Below are 19,662 nucleotides of genomic sequence, written 5' to 3' on the forward strand. Positions count from 1 at the left end.
CACGAAAGATATCATGCAGTCTATGGCAACCAATTTCTCATGTTTGTGGCTAAATTCTTAGAACAACCATAGAACACATATGCCAATCACCCCACAACAGATTCAGCATGCACTGTTGTAAGCTACTGTAATACTGTGCTCAACAGAGGTGCAGCAAAGGTGTCCCTGTGATGTTGACGTTAGAACTCTGAAAATCATACAGGGTCATCCATCGTCACAACAGCATACCAATTTGTATGATCCTGTATGATCATACAATTTCTATATGGCGCGGCAACTGATTTCACGATACAAGAACCAGTGGCTTCGTTCTTTGATCTGGCGGCTAAAATATACATAGGCATATTTTCTTCCACCCATTCAACCAGCTTACGAGATCATAGGTCAAAATATTGCCATTACTGTTTTCAGAAACTAATTTCCCCTTACGAGCCCTCAGACCTTCATCTTTGACCCATTGAACTAAAATTCAACATGCACCTCTTGCAGCAGTAGCTCCTTATTATTATCAAGGTCAATAGATTAAATAATTTTTTTAAACAAATATTGTACATGTAAAAGTCGCAAATTTATACTTGGGCAGAACATTTGTTCTTATGCTATCTCAGCCGAGTTTGAAAGTGGTTCCCACAAAGTGAAAAATATGGCTGCCAGGGTTTGTGTCAATTTTCCCTTTATGACTAATGAAGACTTCTTAAGGCTCTTGAAGTCTCATTGTAGTCCAATCTTCATGAAACTTGGTCAGCACATGAGTCCTAATGAAGTCTCGGCCAAGTTTGAAACTGGGTCATGCGAGGTAAAACCCTATGTCATTTGGTGAAACTAATGAAAAAGCTAGTTAATACTATAGAAGAAACATTTAGTAATGGGAAAAAATAAACTAAATGTTGTTTTGAGCTTTAATAAATTTATTCAATGTATTAACAACAAATAAATATTTTGTGAGTTGAGTGTAAAACTGGTGTATCTAATTGCAGAAAATTAATGTTTAGAGGTACAACAGTTTCACACTCTCGAGTAAAAAACAAGTACAATCCCAATGAGGTGCAAATACGTATAGAAAAATAACATTTTAACAGTCCGGAATATGTTGGATTTCAGATCACTGACTAAAATGCATAGTAGTTGCTATTTTAACAGGCCAGAATTTATGAAATTTCAGCTCACTGACTATAAGGCATGGTAGTAGATACTTAAACAGTCCGGAATTTATGGAATTTCAAATCACTGACTATAATGCATAGTAGTTGAAATTTTAACAGTCCGCAATTTATTGAATTTCAAATCACTGACTAAAATGCAAAGTAGCTTATATAATCTGGAATTTTTGTTTTTTTTGTTTGAAAAGCTTACAGAGAATTTGATGGCATGTGAGCCATGCTCATTGGTTATTTTGTTGACTTTTATGAGCAAGTGCACAATATCATAGTAACCTTTTACCACTTACATATTTATTTTCATGCATTTGTAATCCCTTCGAAAGTTATATTTAATTTAACACCTATTTTACTATTTCAAGTTGTTAAGGCTTTATTTCCAATCCTTAGATACTGATGAGCAGCAAACAGCATAAAACCTGAATAGACTGCAAGTTACTCGCAGGCTGTTGTGGTTTTATGCTGTTTGCACAAAGCCATTTTCACTTTGCTTCTGAGTGGGAAAGGGTTAAAGAACATAGACTCATGGGCAGAGAGGGGCACATAATTTAAACAAAACTAGATCTCACAACAATTCAGAAATGCATAAATTGCAATTGAGCATTGTTCTGGGACAACACAGCTTACTTTATGTGCGTAAAGTGTCGTCCAAGATTAGCCTGTGCAGTCTGCACAATAAAGTGTCGTCAAAGATTAGCCTGTGCAGTCTGCACAAGCTTGTCAGGAATGACACTTACAGCTTTTATGGCATGTTTAGTTTAAAAGAAGTCTCTTCTGAACATAAAGTGTCCACCTGAATTAGATTTTGCGGACTGCACAGGCTAATCTGGGAAGACACTTTATGAATATGCATTAAACCATGTTTTCACAGAGTGAGGCACATTTTTTTTTCAGTTTTTCCAAGCTTTAAACAGTATGATGTTAAAAGAAGTGAAACAAAAAATGTGCGTCAGTTTTCTTCAGCAATATGAATATACACCCTAAACTGCTCATGATGTTCAGGTCTAGTAGGTGATTAAACATTAAACAATATACCCAAACTTTGAAACACAAAATACTTCAAGCATAATAATACTTTACGAAAAAAAACACTAAATATAGAAACATATTAATTAATAAATAAAGTAAATAAATACACTGAGTAGATATCTCAAAATTACATACATTATGGGTATATGAAAAAAAAACACTTGTTATTAGGAATTACAAACCAAGACCAAAAACAAAACAAAATCTGACCAAAAAATATAATTGTTAAAATTAAAAATCTTAAATTGACAAAAAGTTTACAATGTTCTTTCCTTGCAATGATCAATTAACACATAGATTACAGTTTGTATATATTAACAAAAATAATGCACTTGCTAGCTTTTTCAAATTCATAGTTCTGCTTGTCACATTCGGGAGACTTCAATAGCACATTAAAATGTCTTCTTTTTAATAAACTTATCTATGTTGAAGCAAATATTTTATCAACTTTTAACTTTCATAAGCCTGGCTCTAGTCGAAATGGGGCTTAATTCATGTGCATCAAGTGTTCTCCCAGTTTAGCCTGTTCTGTCTGCACACACTAATAAGGGACAATACTTTCCGCCTAGACTGGATTTTTGGTTATATGTGACTTCTTTTATACCATAAAAGCAGAAAGTATCCTCCCTGATAAGCCTGTGCAGACTTCGCAAAGGCTTCTTTCAGGCAACACTTAACCCTTATACATTAAGCTCTGTTTTCGCACAGTGTGGCTCAAATACATCTTTTATCTTCTAATAACATCAAACTTGAAGCAAGTCTTTTATCCACTTTAAATATCTGGTATATACAATATCCTGTATCTTCTAAGAACGATATCCATTCCACAGCGTTGTTTACCGTCTTCTGGTACCACCAAAGCCAGATGCAGTCCTGGTTCCAGACGAAACTCCAGCAGAAAAGCTTGAACCCGCACTTGGGGCAGTGAATGTCCTGGTTCCTGACCCCCAGTTATTTCCCCACCCAGTGCCCCAGTTGCTACTGCCTCCCCACCACCCTGTGTGTGGCCTCTGGTACCCTGCGTAGGTGTTGTTTCGGTTCCCAAGTAAGTAGCCCAGCATTCCCCCTGTGAAGGCCCCAGACCAGAATCCACCCCCTGTGGAGGGTCCCCCAGCCCCTGTATAGGTGTGACTGCCAGAGTATCCTGCCCCTGATGAACAAGAATCTGAAACAGGAGAAGCGAATGATTAAGAAATGAGCTGTGCACTGTGAAAAAGGGGTTAATGCATGTGGGTAAAGTGTCGTTCCAGATTAGCCTGTGCACTCCGCACAGACTAATCAGGGATGCCACTTTCTGCTTTAATGATATATTTCGTTTCAAGTAAGTATCTTTTTAGCCAAAGTCCAGTAAGGCGTAAAGTGTTGTCCCTGATTAGCTTGTGCCGACTGTACACATGCATTAAACAACCGTCTTTTCACAGAGCACGGCTCAAATACTTCAGAACAGACTAATAAAGGTTTTACAAAACAATAAAGCCAAAAACATTTTATGATCTAAAGGAAAACAAGCAAATTCGTTGAATTGATATCCCCCGCCAATATGCTTCTGGACACAAAAGTGTTATATTTGACACTCAAAAAAGCATTTTTTCAAGATACAAAGGGCCATAACTCCCTTATTTACAGATGGTGTACAATGCCATTTGGTGTGCATCATCCTCTTATCGATATATATACTAATTCAAAGTTTCAATGAAATCCGCCAAAGCACTTCCAAGATATGGCTCCGCACGGATGGATGGATGGAAAAACAGACGGACAACAACAAAACAATATCCCTCCGCCTATGGCGGGGGATAAAAACTACATGAGCTGTGCTTGCATAAAATGGAGATTAATGCATGTATGACAAGTGTCATCCCAGATTAGCCTGTACAGTCACAACAGGCTTATCTATGATGAAGATTTTTGCATACACTGATTTGAGACTCCTTTAAAATACAAGTATCTTTGAAACGACGGATTCTCCCCTTGTTTGACCTTGGGAAAATCTATTATTAGCCTCAGTGACCTTGACCTAGACCCCAGTGACCTCAAACCTCATCAAAAGGTAATGGTCCATGCAAGGTACCTACATGCCAAATATGTAAGAGATCTGTAAAATATTGAAGGCTCTATGAGAAACTGTAACAACAGTGTGGTAGAATGAAGTAAGGAAGGGAGGACAAACTGGCAACTATATGTTCCCCAAAATTTTCGGGGAGCATAAAAATCCACAAGAGTGGAAAGTATGGTCCCTGATTAACCTGGGAAAACAGGGCTAAATGCATGAAATGTGTCGTCCCAGCATCCCAGATAAGCCTGTGCAGTCTGCACAGACTTATCAGGGAAAACACTTTCCGCTTTTATCCTTTTTTTCTTACAGAAAGTGTCTTCTTTGCTTAAATACAGTTTATGGGAACAGTGTCATCTCTGACAGGCCTGTGCAATCCGCGCTGGCAAGGGATTATATCGAAATAAGAAAAACTTTAGGGCACACCAATGTACCCAATTTTGGAAGCCGTAGAGTGGATGCATATGTTGTTAGATAATGTTGGAATAAAAGAAAAACATAAGAGCTGAACAAATGTACCTCCACTGTTACCCCCAGGCATGTAATCTTGTCGGAAGCCATACGGTGGAGGCGCAGTGTTGCCATGGGGACGATAGGTGTCGTCATAGGAGGGCGGGGGATCCCCAGGGTGGGCGGTGGTGGGGGAGGCGATGCAAAACTTGTAGATGGCGTAGATAACAATGGCAATAATAGCCAGGTAGAAAAGGTCCGATACAATGCTGGAGACTTTCTTCCCCAACCCGTCGCTGAAATGTGAAAAAGCTTTAAACAGCTGATTCTGCTATATAACAGATCTGCAAATTCCTCAGCCTTAATGCTTCTTTAATTCTTTACCACTTAGATATGTATTTAACCCTTTACTAATTAGATACGTATATAACCATTTACCACTTAGACACCTTTTTTACTCGTAACCACTTAGATGGGTATTTAACTCTTTTCCACTTAGATACGTATGTAACCCTTTACCATTTAGATACTTAGTTAACCCTTTACCACTTAGATACGTATTTAACCCTTTTCCAATTAGATGTGTTTTTTTTTACTCATTTGTAGTCCCTAAGAAAGTTAAATTTAATTAAAGACTTTTCTTACTATATTCAAGTTTTAAAGGCTTCGTTTCCAACCCTTATATACTGATGAGCAGCAAACATCATAAAACCTGAACAGACTGCAAGAAACTTCCAGGCTGTTCTGGTTTTATTCTGTTTGCACAAAGCCATTTTCGCTTTGCTCCTGAGAGGGAATGCTTATTGCTTAATGCTTATTGTCAGTCAATTCATAAATAGAAAGTTCCATTTCTTTTTGCATGTAATTGACAAGAGAATTTAACCTTCAACAATGAAGACTTTTTAAGCTGGTACATGGAGTTTCTACAAACAAAAAGGAACCAATAATTGTTGTCCTGAGATTTAACTACACAAAGTTTTTAGGACTAGAGGTCACATCAGATGATAAGATGCTTTCCCTATCACCCATCATTTTCTTGAATTTTGACCACCTCAAGGTAATTTGTGATATGATTTCCTTGAATGTACAATAAAACTTTTAATCAACATAAAAGATCTCCAAGGTCTCTGTGCTAAATTATTTTTTATTTAAAAACCAATACAATTTACATAAATTAATCAACATGACAAAACTGAATGCACGCCCTAAAGAATGATGTATCAACTAAAAGGATATATTTCAGATACAAGAGTGCAGACATAAACTTTTTTTTAATATTTGTTTTCTTGTGAGAGCAGACCAACGAAGATCCACTCGAATTAGTTGCCAAAATAGTATTGGTTTCATAGTTATAATTGGTAATCAAAACCAAAGTGATTGATTAATAAATCATAAAAAAATGTATTTACATACCCCGTTACAATATAAAGCAATTACAAACCTCATGAAAGGGGGTTTAATGCATGTGCGTAAAGTGTTGTCCCAGATAAGCCTGTCTGCACAGGCTAATCAGGAATGACACTCTCCGCTTTTTATGATATTTTTCATTTTACAGAAAGTCTTTTCTTAGAAAAAATGAAGTTTGGGTGGGAAGTGTCATCCCAGATTAGCCTGTGGGGACTGCACAGGCTAATCTGGGACGATACTGTACGCATATGCATTAAACCCTCTTTTCACAGAGCATGGTTCAAATGTTTGTTGCTTTTAAATAAAAGGACCAACACTTCATTTAGACCAGAAAAACATAGATCTGGATTTTCATACCTAACATGGGACCTGTGATGGTAGCTATCATCATAATACTGATGCTGCTGCTGGTGGTGGTTGCCCTGATTACCAGAGTTCTTTCTTGCAATGCCTTCTTCTGTTAGGTCTATTGTATACTCCAACTAAAAATATTAACAACAAGCAGTTTAAGTGTGAGTACAGAATTCCCCTTAAAACATTTTCTGACAAAAGAATGAGTTATGGTCCATGTAAAAATCATCAGCACTATCATCATTTAAAGATTCATTTCAAATCCTTTATTACTTTTATACATGTTAGGAAACATCATATCTCAAACACAAGAAGCAAGAGTCCTATAAATCTGTACATCCTCTCGAAATCCTGTATCATAACGTGCATAGTTTAAATTTTAAAGCTTTTCTAAATTAACCCTTTCCCACTCAGAAGCAAATAATAAATGGCTATTTGCAAACAGCATAAAACCAGAACAGTAACAGTAACTCGCAGTCTGTTCAGGTTTTATGCTGTTTGCTGTTCATCAGTATTTATTAAAAAGGGTTGGAATTTAAACCTTTAAAACTTGAATCTAATAAAAAAGATCTTACATTAAATTTAACTTTCTAAGGGACTACAAATGCGTAAAAATACATATCTAAGTGGTTAAGTGTTAATACAGTTATGTTCTGCTCCAGAAATATCACTGAGCCTCGTTCTGGGAGAACTGGGCTTAATGCATGTATGTAGTGAAGCTTTGTCCCTGATTAGCCTGTGCAGTCTGTACAGGCTAATCAGGGATGACACTTTCTGCCTTTACTGGATTTTCATTTACAAGAAATGTCCTTAAAACCAAAACTTCAAAAAGCAGGAAGTTTTGTTCATGCCTAGGCAAACTGCAAAGACAAATCTGGGAAGACACTGGGAAGAAAATTTATTATGCCAAATTTTTCCACAATGCAGCTCACTCTTTAAAGCCCATAAACACTCAAAATCAACGGAAATTTCTTACAATATTTCGAAAAATAAAGTTCACACATAAAAAATCTGTGATCCATAAAGCAATAGCAGAAATTTTAACGCTGGTTGAAATTTGGTAACATAGATTACACGCTTTACCAAATGCTCGTGTTTAATATTTTTGTATGACAATATATTCCATGTGAATTTACCGTGACGATATCCAAACATTTACCCTTGGGCGGGAAATGAATACATCGTTCTTCCGACGCTGCCAGAAGCCAGTCTCACGTTCACTGGTAAATGTTTGGATATCGTCGAGGGATGTTCACATGGAATATTTTGTGGCACACAAAATAAATATGAGAATTTTGTATCTCGTTAAATCTATGTTACCATACCACATCTAGCATTGAAATTTTGGTGATTACTATAAGGAACACTGATTTTTTATGAGTTAAATTTATTTAATGAAATATTTGTTGATTTTAAGTATTAATTTGATTATAAAACTGCAAAAACTCACCCCACATGACCCCCTGACTCTCCCCACATGACCCCATGACTCACCCACATGACCCCCATACTCACCCCACATGACCCCCTCACTCACCCCACATGACCCCCTTACTCACCCCACATAACCCCCTCACTCACCCCACATGACCCGCACACTCACCCCACATGACCCCCCACTTTCACCCCACATGACTCCCTCACTCACCCCACATGACCCCCACATAACCCCTCACCCCACATGACCCCCTCACTCACCCTACATGACCCCCTAACACCCCACATGACCCCCCCCACTCACGCCACATGACCCCCCCACTCACCCACATGACCCCCCACTCACCCCACATGACCCCCCACTCACCCCACATGACCACCACACTCACCCCAGATGCCCCCCTCACTCACCCCACATGACCCCCACACTCACCCCACATGACCTCCACACTCAACCCATATGACCCCCACTCACCCCACATGACCTCCACACTCACCCACATGCCCCCTCACTCACCGCACATGACCCCCACACTCACCCCACATGACCCCCTCGCTCACCCCACATGACCCCCTTACTCACCCCACATGACCCCGTCACTCACCCCACATGACCCAGTCACTCACCCCACATGACCCCTCACTCACCCCACATGACCCCCACTCACCCCACATGACCCCCCCCCTCACCCCACATGACCCCCACACTCACCCCACATGACCCCCTCAGGATGAATGGGTCTTCTGGATAACTGTATCCTTCACAGGTCACTTCTACTTTACCAAACCTGTAACTGTTGTCCATGTCGGTCTTACATTCCCACTGGAAAATAGTGACAAATAATTATAATGATTTAAAAAAACAAGTGACATAAGAAGTGTTCTCTTTCACTCTAGTATGTTAATGAAACACATTCACAAGTTTAAACAAGAGCTTTGTTGTGAAACACAATGCCCCCTTTTGCGCAGCGTACATGGTGTAAAGTACAAAACAGCAGCTATTTTAAAGGAAACAAGGCCCATAACTCAGCCAAAAATCAATGGACCAAAACTCACAATTCATCTGTAAGTCATGTAGGTGGACTTAAATACCAAATATCAGCTGAATATCTGAAAGCCTTGCATAAAACCCCTCCAAAAAACAGTTATTCTATTTAAGTCCAAGGCCCCTAACTTCGTAAAATAAAACAATGGACCAGAATAAATTTCACACTTCATCTGCAGGTAATGTAGTTGGACTCACCAAAAATCAGCTCAATATCTCAAAGCATTGCATAAAAAACATATGGAAAACGGAGATAGAGGTTTTTTTATATCCACTGTTGTCTCAAATCTCTATGCCTTTTACTTTCTATTAATAGAAGCTCCTTTCTTGTTTTATATCCCATTAAGAAATATTACTTTACATGTCGAAAATGACCTTGTACCTGCCAAATGATAAATAAAAATGTTCTCACTTTAAAGCTTATTACTTTCCTTGGTAAAAATTTAGATCAGTCAAAGACCTGAACTTCGTCAAAAAATAATGGACCGAAACGATTTTACACTTCATCTGTTCACATACCAAAAATCAGCTCAATATCTTAATGCATTGCGCAAAAAAGCTCTGGAAAACAGAATGCTTGACGGACAGATAGTCAAACGGTGGGACTTCTATATGCCACCCTACTGGGGGCATACAAAAACAAGAATATCAGTGAAACTGATGGATGCTCCCCGATGATGCGCTTTGTCAATCTATGTGTTAATAACCACCTAAAAAAATCAATTATTAGCGTCGGTGACCCTGACCTTGACCCCAGTGACCTCAAACCTCATCAAAAGTGAGAGGTCCATGCAAGGTACCTGTATGCTTAATATGAAAGAGATCGGTAAAGTATTGAAGGTGCTATGAGAAACTGTTACAAAAGCGTGACAGAAAATATATTAATAGCCTCGGTGACCTTGAGCCCAGTGACCTCAAACCACATCAAAAGGTAGAGGTCCATGCAAGGTACCTACATGGCAAATATGTAAAGGATCGGTAAAGTATTGAAGGCCCTAGGAGAAACTGTAAGAAAACCGTGACAGAAAATCTATTATTAGCCTCGATGACCTTGAGCCCAGTGACCTCAATCTCATCAAAAGGTAGAAGTCCATGCAAGATACCTACATGCCAAATAGGAAAGAGATTGGTAAATAACAAAAGCATGACGGAAAATCTATTATTAGCGTTGGTGACCTTGACCCCAGTGACCTCAAACCTCTTCAAAAGGTAGAGGTCCATGCAAGGTACCTACATGCCAAATATGAAAGAGATCAGTAAAGTATTGAAGGTGCCATGAGAAACTGTAACAAAAGTGTGACGGAAAAATCTATTATTAGCCTCAGTGACCTTGACCCCAGTGACCTCAAACCTCATCAAAAGGTAGAGGTCCATGCAAGGTACATACATGTCAAATATGAAAGAGATCGGGGAAGTATTGAAGGTGCTATGAGAAACTGTAGCAAAAGTGTGATGGAAAAATCTATTATTAGCCTCGGTGACCTTGACCTTGACCCCAGTGACCTCAAATCTCATCAAAAGGTGTCCATGCAAGGTACATACATGCCAAATATGAAAGAGATCGGTAAAGTATTGAAGGTGCTATGAGAAACTGTAAAAAAAGTGGGATGGAAAAATCTAATATTAGCCCTGGTGACCTTGACCCCAGTGACCTCAAACCTCATCAAAAGGTAGAGGTCCATGCAAGGTATGTACATGCCAAAAATGAAAGAGATTGGTAAAGTATTGAGGGTGCTATGAGAAACTGTAACAAAAGGAAAAATCTAATATTAGCCTTGGTGACCTTGACCCCAGTGACCTCAAACCTCATCAAAAGGTAGAGGTCCATGCAAGGTACGTACAAGCCAAATACGAAAGAGATTGGTAAAAAATTGAAGGTGCTATGAGAAACTGTAACAAAAGTGTGACGGAAAAATCTATTATTAGCCTTGGTGACCTTGACCCAAGTGACCTCAAACCTCATCGAAAGGTTGAGGTCAATGCAAGGTACATGTACCTACATGCCAAATATGAAAGAGATTGGTAAAGTATTGAAGGCGCTATGAGAAACGGTAACAAAAGTGTGAAGGAAGTAAGGAAGCATGGAAGTATGAAAGTAAGGAAAAACTGGCAACTATATGCTCCGCCGAAATTTTATTTCGGGTAGCATAATGACACACTTATAAACTGTGACATGCAGGTAGGAACCATCTGAGTACTTTAACAATCATTTTCCTAATTTTGTCATCTGCCATCTGCCAATCTGCCATGTTATCAAATATAACATAAGTGACAATCTATATACAAGCACATGTTCACATATAGATTTTTTGCATGACATTGGTTTTCCCCACATACGTAGAATCAACAGCTATAAACTTAATCATAAGGGGCTTTTACAATTGCATCATTATTTAGTGTTATCAAAGATAAATGGCCCAGAAAAAAAGCAAACAGTATACATGTGTTTATTTTTAGTAATACATGCTATATTACTGAGATTTCTATTTTGACATAGTTGTTGAGCAAGTAAATAAATCAAAGCTAATAAATCTAAATTAAAATATCCAACATTTATTTGTTGGTTAAATAAATTTGATCTCGTAAAATTTTATCACCTTAAAACAACAAGCAAACAAATAATTATTTACTATGTAAATTTACCTGGACATCATAGCCATCAGATCCCCTGTTATAGCATTGAACAACGTTTGGTTTAAACGCTGTGCATCCCGCAGTGCCACCCAGGCACTTCAACTGAAATGAACCAAAGAATTGACAGTATTGCAAGCAACTGGTGAAAAACCTATCAATTTAGCCTTTTCCGGAGTCAAATTAGGGACAACATATTGACCCCATTCAAAATCTCAAAAGAACACATTTTTCCCAAAGCAGTGTCTAAAATTTCCATTTAAAGGTTTCCAAAAACTAACACTAACAATAATAATTTACATAAAAAAAATCAACATTTAATTCATTTCCCTATCCAGCTCCCTTTTGATAAGTTTAACCCAATAAAATATTATCTATAAACCATTTTTATTCACAATTTTAAAGCCTTTGTTAGGAAAAAAATTACCAATTTTTGCCAATTGCAGCAAAATGACGTGATTTTTTTCCAATCAAAGGCTCTCCCTCCATTCCCAAAATTGTGCAAAACACACACACTGAGATTAGAGATTGTGCAGTACCCTTCCTTGGGTACCCTTCTCTATAACAAGGACTCAATAAGCATTATCTGTCACCAGTATAACAACACTTTGAAATATTGGGTCAGTGTCTCCAAATGTAATTGTGCATTTAACCCTTTCCCACTCAGAAGCAAAGCAAAAATGGCTTGCAGTCTGTTAAGGTTTTATGTTGTTTGCTGTTCATCAGTATCTCAGGGTTAGAAATGAAGCCTTCAAAACTTGAATTTTGTAAGAAAGGTCTTTTATTGAATTTAATTTTCTAAGGGACTACACATGCGTCAATATCTAAGTGGTAAAGGGTTTAATATGTATCTAAGTGGTTAAGGGTTAAGGCATATTGAAATATGCACCAACCTGCGGTACTGGAGAAGACCTCCTAGCCTGCGTCATCTGTCCATGGTGGAGAGTCAACACTTGTACCTCATTGAGGAATACCTTATCAGGGTTGCCTGTTGTTGAATACAGATTAAGATATTGTGTTTGGGTAAACAAACGAAGTTTAACGCATATAATTTCAGTGGCTACTTTTATCATTCAACGATAGAAGCAATGAATTCCTTACAACTAACTAACACAGATCAGAGGTCAACATGCAGTTATGAAGAACATGCAGCGGGGCGTTGTTACGCTTCATTTCAAAGTAGGCGTGGCGTAGCGGCATTATCTTAATACACAACAATATGAGGTTTGATCTGGGAACACAGCTTATAATGCATGAGCATTAAGTGTCATTCCAGATAAGCCTGTCCAGTCCGCACAGACTTATCAGGGATGAAACTTTCCGCTTTTATGAAATTTTTTGTTTACAAGAAGAATCTGCCAACTGAAAATCCAGTAAAGACGGAAAGTATTGTCACTGATAAGCTTGTTCAAACTGCGCAGGCTTATGTGGGAAAATACTTAATACAGTCAACACACAAGCATTTAGTCTAGGTTTCCCAAAACCTGGCTCATGTGCCCAACGTGTGATTGTTGAAAAACTTCAGTATCATATATTATTAAAGGAAAACATTAAAAAAAACTGTAGTGGTAAACTATGTCTCAGTCTGAATTAAAGCTTTATGAAACAAATCAAGATATGTACACTTTGTGGTACACAGTATAATTTGCAAAAACTACACCATCAATTCAGGACAACATTAAAACAATATTATACAAGGAGTAAAGTTATGAAATTAATAACATTCACTATTAAACATAGAAAGTTCCCTTAAGATCAGATTGACTCAGGGAAAATTACCTGTGCATAATTGTTTCAAACATTTTTTTTATTAAAGGATACCGTGTATTAGAGATGTTTAGTGTCATGACAATTATTTACTCGCTTTTTTCTGGAAGAGAAACATTCAGTACATGTAAAACTGATTTGTTAACTCACATTTCGCTGTGTAAATTTCATTATACATTAATATTGGAGCTCACCTGATATAACATGTAGACACAGCAGTATAAATACACACATACTCAATGTCCAAGTTGTGTTTGATTTGTTCATTGTGTATCAGTTCTCAGCATAAAAATAATGAAATTTGATTCTGAAAAGACAGAAGAGAGACATTACATTATTTTCATTAATGAACAAACATAAGTAATAAAAGATTATATTTAAGAATTTAGGTATAGTGGAATGGTAGAGGGGCCCCCTTTCATTTTTATGCCCCACACCATTTAAAACAAGAGCACCGCCTTGCGGGTGCAGACCGCTCATCTATTTTCTTTTTAAAGGTGAAGGGACTCTCATTTTCAATCACAAAGGAGGGAGGGGTGGAGTGAAACGGGGTGTATAGTGTTAGGGCGTGGACATTTATTACTTGTTATCTTCCAAAAATTCGGAAAAAAAAATGCGAAAACATAAAATTAAATCGGGGGGGGGGGGGGGGGGGGGGGTTTCAAACATCAAATAATAAAAATAAATAATTGTGTTTTTTAACTGTTTAAAAAAATAATTGGGGGTGGGGGGGTATAGTGTGAGGGTGTGGTGGTCATTTGTGAGATGATCTTAAAAAAAAAAAAAAAATTAGGGGGGGGGATTCGGGGGGTGGGGGTATTCTTGGGTGTGATGGTTTGACGGTATTTCAAACATAAAATAATAAAAATAAATATTTGTGTTTTTTAACCGTTTCAAAAAAAAAAAATAGGGGGGGGTGGGGGTGGGGGGGGGGGGTGTATAGTATAGTGTGAGGGTGTGGTGGTCATTTGTGAATTGATCTTTAAAAAAAACACAACATTTAGGGGGGGGGTGATTCGGGGGGGGGGGCCTTGATACTTTAGAATAAAAGTGGATCGAAACACAAAATTTAACCATATATTCAAAGTTACTAAGTCAAAAATGTGCCATAATTCCGTAAAAATGACAACCAGAGTTATGCAACTTGTCTTTTTACTGTACCCTTATGATAGTTTGCGAGTGTTCCAAGTATGAAAGCAATAGCTATGATAGTTTAGGGGTAAAGTGGACCAAAACACAAAACTTAATAAAATTTTCAATTTTCTAAGTATAAAGGGCCCATAATTCCGTCCAAATGCCAGTCAGAGTTACATAACTTTGCCTGTACAGTCCCCTTATGATAGTTAATAAGTGTTGCAAGTATGAAAGCAATAGCTTTGATACTGTAGGAATAAAGTGGACCTAAACACAAAACTTAACAAAATTTTCAATTTTCTAAGTATAAAAAGGGCACATAATTCTATCAAAATGACAGTCAGAGTTACATTACTTTGCCTGCACAGTCCCCTTATGATAGTTAGTAAGTGTTGCAAGTATGAAAGCAATAGCTTTGATACTTAAGGAATAAAATGGACCTAAACACAAAACTTAACCAAAATTTTCAATTTTCTAAGTATAAAAAGGGCACATAATTCTGTCAAAATGCAGGCCAGAGTTATCTTACTTTGCCTGCCCAGTCCCCCCATGATAGTAAGTAAGTGTACCAAGTTTGAATGCAATAGCATTGATACTTTCTGAGAAAAGTGGACCTAAACGCAAAACTTAACCGTACGCCGACGCCAAGGTGACAATAGCTCATAATTTTTTCAAAAAATAGATGAGCTAAAAATGTTCCAAACTATTATGTTCCTCTTTCATTTGTGTATGTTCTTACCGCTACTATGGTAAAGACATTCATAATATGTAACATTAAAAAAAAAATTAATTTTGGTACTTTTTCCACTAGTTAGCTACCGGATGAACATGGCTATTCAGCCATTTGAACATGGATGAAATTCCTTTTTAAATGTATGTGTTACATGATAGATACTAATAAAATGTAACTCTATAACAAATTACAAGATGGCCTTAAGGCAATAGGTCATTCACCTGATACATGTAGATAAGAAACTAACCTTTTATACCTATATTTTGTGATGTTTGTAGTTTTATCTAGTTTACTTATTTGCATGACACAAAGCATGTGGTATGATGAGAACAAAATAAAAATACACTAGAAATTATTATTAATCTGCCATACCTTACGTCGTATTTGCCACTATTTTTACGCCAAAGAAATGTTCATTTTTTACATGTCTTTTTCTACAATGGAGGAAAAATGCCCTGGTAAGTGTCAGAGACGTAGATAACATAGTGGTAACAGGACAGAAACTAGAATACAATGTAGTTGCAATAATCCAACTCCCAGATAATGACCCTTCGGGTAACTGGGAGTTGCAACTGAGAACAAGATTGTTCATAAAAACGTACCGCTAGAATCCGCTGTATTGTAATTATTTTTGGGCATAAATAAACACAAACAGATCATATCACTAATGCGCGACTTAAAACAACTTACGTGATAATTGGTGTGCTGGCATAGTATTTATATTAGTCTAAAGTTTCAAACATGTCAACGGTTCATGAAAATGTGTAAGTTTTTGTTATGAAAAAAGCAGAGTATTCTGAATAAAGAACTATGCCATTGATTATCTCCAGAATCCTCCAGGAGATCAATCTCATGTCTAATCAACCAATGGTAATACACCAACTTCCTCCGAAACCTGCGTAAGAAAGAACGAATCGTCCATTCAAAACATCTGCTTTCGGTTTGATAAAGGTTTTTATGTGAAGTTTTTGTTTTGAGTATTTCGACACAAATGACTTGCTAATTGATATCGATGATGACAGGTATTGTGTTTGTAAAGATGTATTAGTAGCATGAACCAACAAGGGAGGCAACTCGTGATGTCACAAATCGGCAGTAACCAAAAAGTGGTTCTTTATTATCTCGCTTAACATGGGTTTAAATTACATTTTAAAGCTCTTTTCTGATTGGATTAAACAGTCTGAAATCATCCAATCAAGAAAGTAGAGACATTTATCTTGCTTAACATTCAATGCCATGCTCTATGCAAGCTATTTAGAAAATAAAAATCGTAAACCAAAAAGTTCGGAATGTTTTTTTTCGCGGTTATAGACGGTGTTACTTGCTGAAATCAATAAAATATTGCTTTGAAATCATTTATGTATTGGGTATGAACAAGAAAGTGGTCGAATATAAGTGGAAAACATAAGTATTTTGATTAAAACTTGTGTCTGCTACAATTTTACGAGTGGTTACGGAAATTACCAATCGTACAGATGTATTGACAAACAAAGGCCAAACGACAGAATAGCTTTCATATTTCAAATTTATCAGCCTTGAAAGCATCACTTTTTCAAATAAGAAGCAAAATCATACATTTATCAACCAGTAATAGTCAATATTAATGTTTTCATTTCAAAATTATAAAACACAATACATTAAACATTTTCCTATAAAAATGATAACATAACAGATTGTTAGGAAGATATGAACAGAACGTAAACAGTATGCTTATTGAAATTAAAAACAACTAAAACATCTTTTTGTATTAATTTTTTGATCAAAAGTGGTATTTCTAGTTAGAATAGGAGATATTTTATCAAGAAAAAGCATTAGAATTTGGATTGTTTTGAAGAAAAGTGTGCATTTCATCCAGTATTGCCATGGAACCAGTTTTTGGTTAGAAATTCAATAACATTATTTTAAAGTTCATTACCCCTTGTTGCTAAAAAATTCATAAAAAATAGAATTTTCAAAGTAATCCATTAAAACAAAATGCTTACTAATACCTTAAATATTATGCCTGCAGGCATTTGACATCAATTATTTATGTTTGAAAAATCATTGGTTCATGCTAGTATTAGGTTAATTTAACTCGATTTTAAAGATATACTGAGACAAAATAAATTACATTGAGTTTCGTTTTATCTGGAAGAACGATGAGCTGTACGTATGTACGCAAAAAAACTCAGAGCATTCAAGAAGGACCCATTCAAGAAGAGGATGTCACCCTTTATGTACCAGTCCCCTTATGTACCACCTCTTTATGTACCACTATCTGATCCTTTATGTACCATATATATAATATATAGAAATAATATATGGTTTAATATGAAGGTGTGTTAATAATGAAATGTATTTTGTGACATATTATTTATGAATTTAGACTAATATATTGCCATATATTATATTTTATGCCAGCTTGTGTGTCAGTGACTGTCTTAGTATAATTTATTAGCCCCAGTAGTAATAAATGATTCATATTCTTACCTGAAATTTAAGTATATTATAAAAATCCATTTGTCACTTTCTTATCCTGACTAAGTCTAACTAAAATGTTTGTATTTCCTATTGTATAGTTGAAATGTGATACTTTGAAGAGAAGAGAGAATGGCCTTCATTTTCAAACTGTAAATAATAAAATTATTTCCTTTTTTAATCATGTTTAGAGAATGACCTTAGTTTTCAAACTGTGAAAAAAAATCCTTCTTTAATCATGTTTACAAAAAAATTAACTGGTGGTGTCATCAAAGGATGTCTATTTGTGGTATAAATAAAGTTATTAGGTACCTATGTAATTATAAAATTATCACGTTCATTTTCAAATAAAAATCAAAGGGAGGATAAAGAGAAAGTTTTCACAGGTTATCAAGTAATTAAGGTAAGTGTTGTTGCTCAATTGTTAAATGGTGTATATATGCTGGTGATATTCAATATATAAAACCATTCCAACATCATGACAGACATTATTTTTTCTTGTATTGATTGTGGTACCAATGTCATTGACGATGATGAAGCTATTTCGTGTGATATTTGTATGATGTATGTTTGTATTTGTACTGTTGTTTAAAGAAAAAATAAAATAAACTCCCTTATTTTATGAACTTTTCATTTGTTATTTTTTATACTCTGATGTATGCTTGTATTTGTACTGTTTGCCAATAAATGAAAAAAAAACTCTAATTATTTGAATGATAAATGCTCTTTGCTTTTCATGTGCTACTTTTATGTATATTTTCATTTGTACTGTTTGCCAATAATCAAATAAAAGTATTCCATTATTAATTTTGTGAATGATAAATGTGTTTGGCTTTTCATGTGCTACTTTTATGTATTAAGTATTTATATACGTATTAAAATTACAATATAACAGAATAACAATGTATGATTTGATTTAGAAAATGTATTATGAGATTATGTGCTGGACTATGTTATTGTTATGTAAAATTAAATAAAAGTATAAAAGTATAAATATTGTTGTTAATTGGTCTAATTATTTGAGGAATGTGTCACTTGTGAAGAAGGACCCATTTGGTTTGGGATGTTTACTCAAAAAACATGACATTTCACACCTGGCATAGGTGAGGAATTTAGAGCTGTTGAGCACCAGACAGTGCCATTAGTCTTCATTAGAGATACTGTAACCATTGCATAAGGTTCATTTCATTTTAGCTTTATCATTTTATTTTTGCTATTGGAAATAAAACAATTTATGAATGTGAACAAAATTTTCAATTACAATACTAATTGAGATTTTTTTTAATTTTGTACATGTTATTTAGATTGCTACATTTTTATATTTAACATATAATAAAGCAATATTTTACTTAGTAAGAACTCAGTTACTAAGTTACTGAGTTTTGTTTAACTTTTTTTTTTGGTTTAACATTACATTATGAATTGCAATAACAAAATAGATATAACATATAATTCAGCAATATTTTACTTAGTATGAACTGAGTTACTAAGTTAATCAGTTTTATTGAACTTTTTTTTCCAAATTGTCAAGACTTTTCTGATAGCAAAAAATAAATGATTCAGTACAATGAATTGCAATGTTATAGTAGACAATATTTGATTAACTCAAATTTGACTCGATCAACACTTATTAATGCCCATTCACACTGCTATGAATGAATGGACAACACCTTCATAATGTATAGGTGGTACATAAAGTCTCAAAGTTGTACATAAAGGGAATGGTACATAAGGGGTCACACCCTCAAGAAGAACTAGAAACTAGACTCTAGAGTAGACAGATACAAAGACGGAAAGATACACAGCATTTAAAGACAAATACAAGAATAGAGAGAACACAATTTAAAAAGTAAACCATACCTGATGATTTGTAGATCTTAATAACAAAATTTACGTAAACCTTTCAAATTTATATCAACTTTCGATTTCTGACGTGTCTTTAAAAGTGTTTACTCACACAAATTGATTTCCAGTTTTAACTACGAAATAATTTTGCGACACCGTTTAATAA

General features: G+C 35.8%; 2 protein-coding genes across 5 annotated transcripts in view; one reads left to right on the forward strand and one right to left on the reverse strand.

Moving 5' to 3' along the window:
* LOC127833413 (thimet oligopeptidase-like) overlaps positions 1-19,662 on the forward strand; it is a 388,329-nt gene that overhangs the window by 333,777 nt on the left and 34,890 nt on the right. The window lies entirely within an intron of this gene.
* LOC127833421 (store-operated calcium entry-associated regulatory factor-like) lies at positions 886-19,654 on the reverse strand. Of its 2 annotated transcripts, XM_052358655.1 has the most exons (9): positions 19,512-19,638; positions 15,885-16,089; positions 13,522-13,634; positions 12,454-12,548; positions 11,573-11,665; positions 8,597-8,707; positions 6,454-6,578; positions 4,759-4,985; positions 886-3,351 (listed from the first exon to the last, which is right to left on the reverse strand). In XM_052358655.1, exons 3-9 carry the CDS (start codon positions 13,592-13,594, stop codon positions 3,023-3,025), a joined length of 1,053 nt encoding a protein of 350 aa, XP_052214615.1. In that variant the 5' UTR covers positions 13,595-13,634; positions 15,885-16,089; positions 19,512-19,638; the 3' UTR covers positions 886-3,022. The 2 variants fall into 2 exon arrangements, with proteins under 2 accessions (XP_052214615.1, XP_052214614.1); XM_052358654.1 differs by lacking the exon at positions 15,885-16,089 and having other exon boundaries at positions 19,512-19,654.

Source organism: Dreissena polymorpha, chromosome 6 (genome assembly GCF_020536995.1).
Source record: "Dreissena polymorpha isolate Duluth1 chromosome 6, UMN_Dpol_1.0, whole genome shotgun sequence".
Classification (NCBI taxonomy): Eukaryota; Metazoa; Mollusca; class Bivalvia; order Myida; family Dreissenidae; genus Dreissena; species Dreissena polymorpha.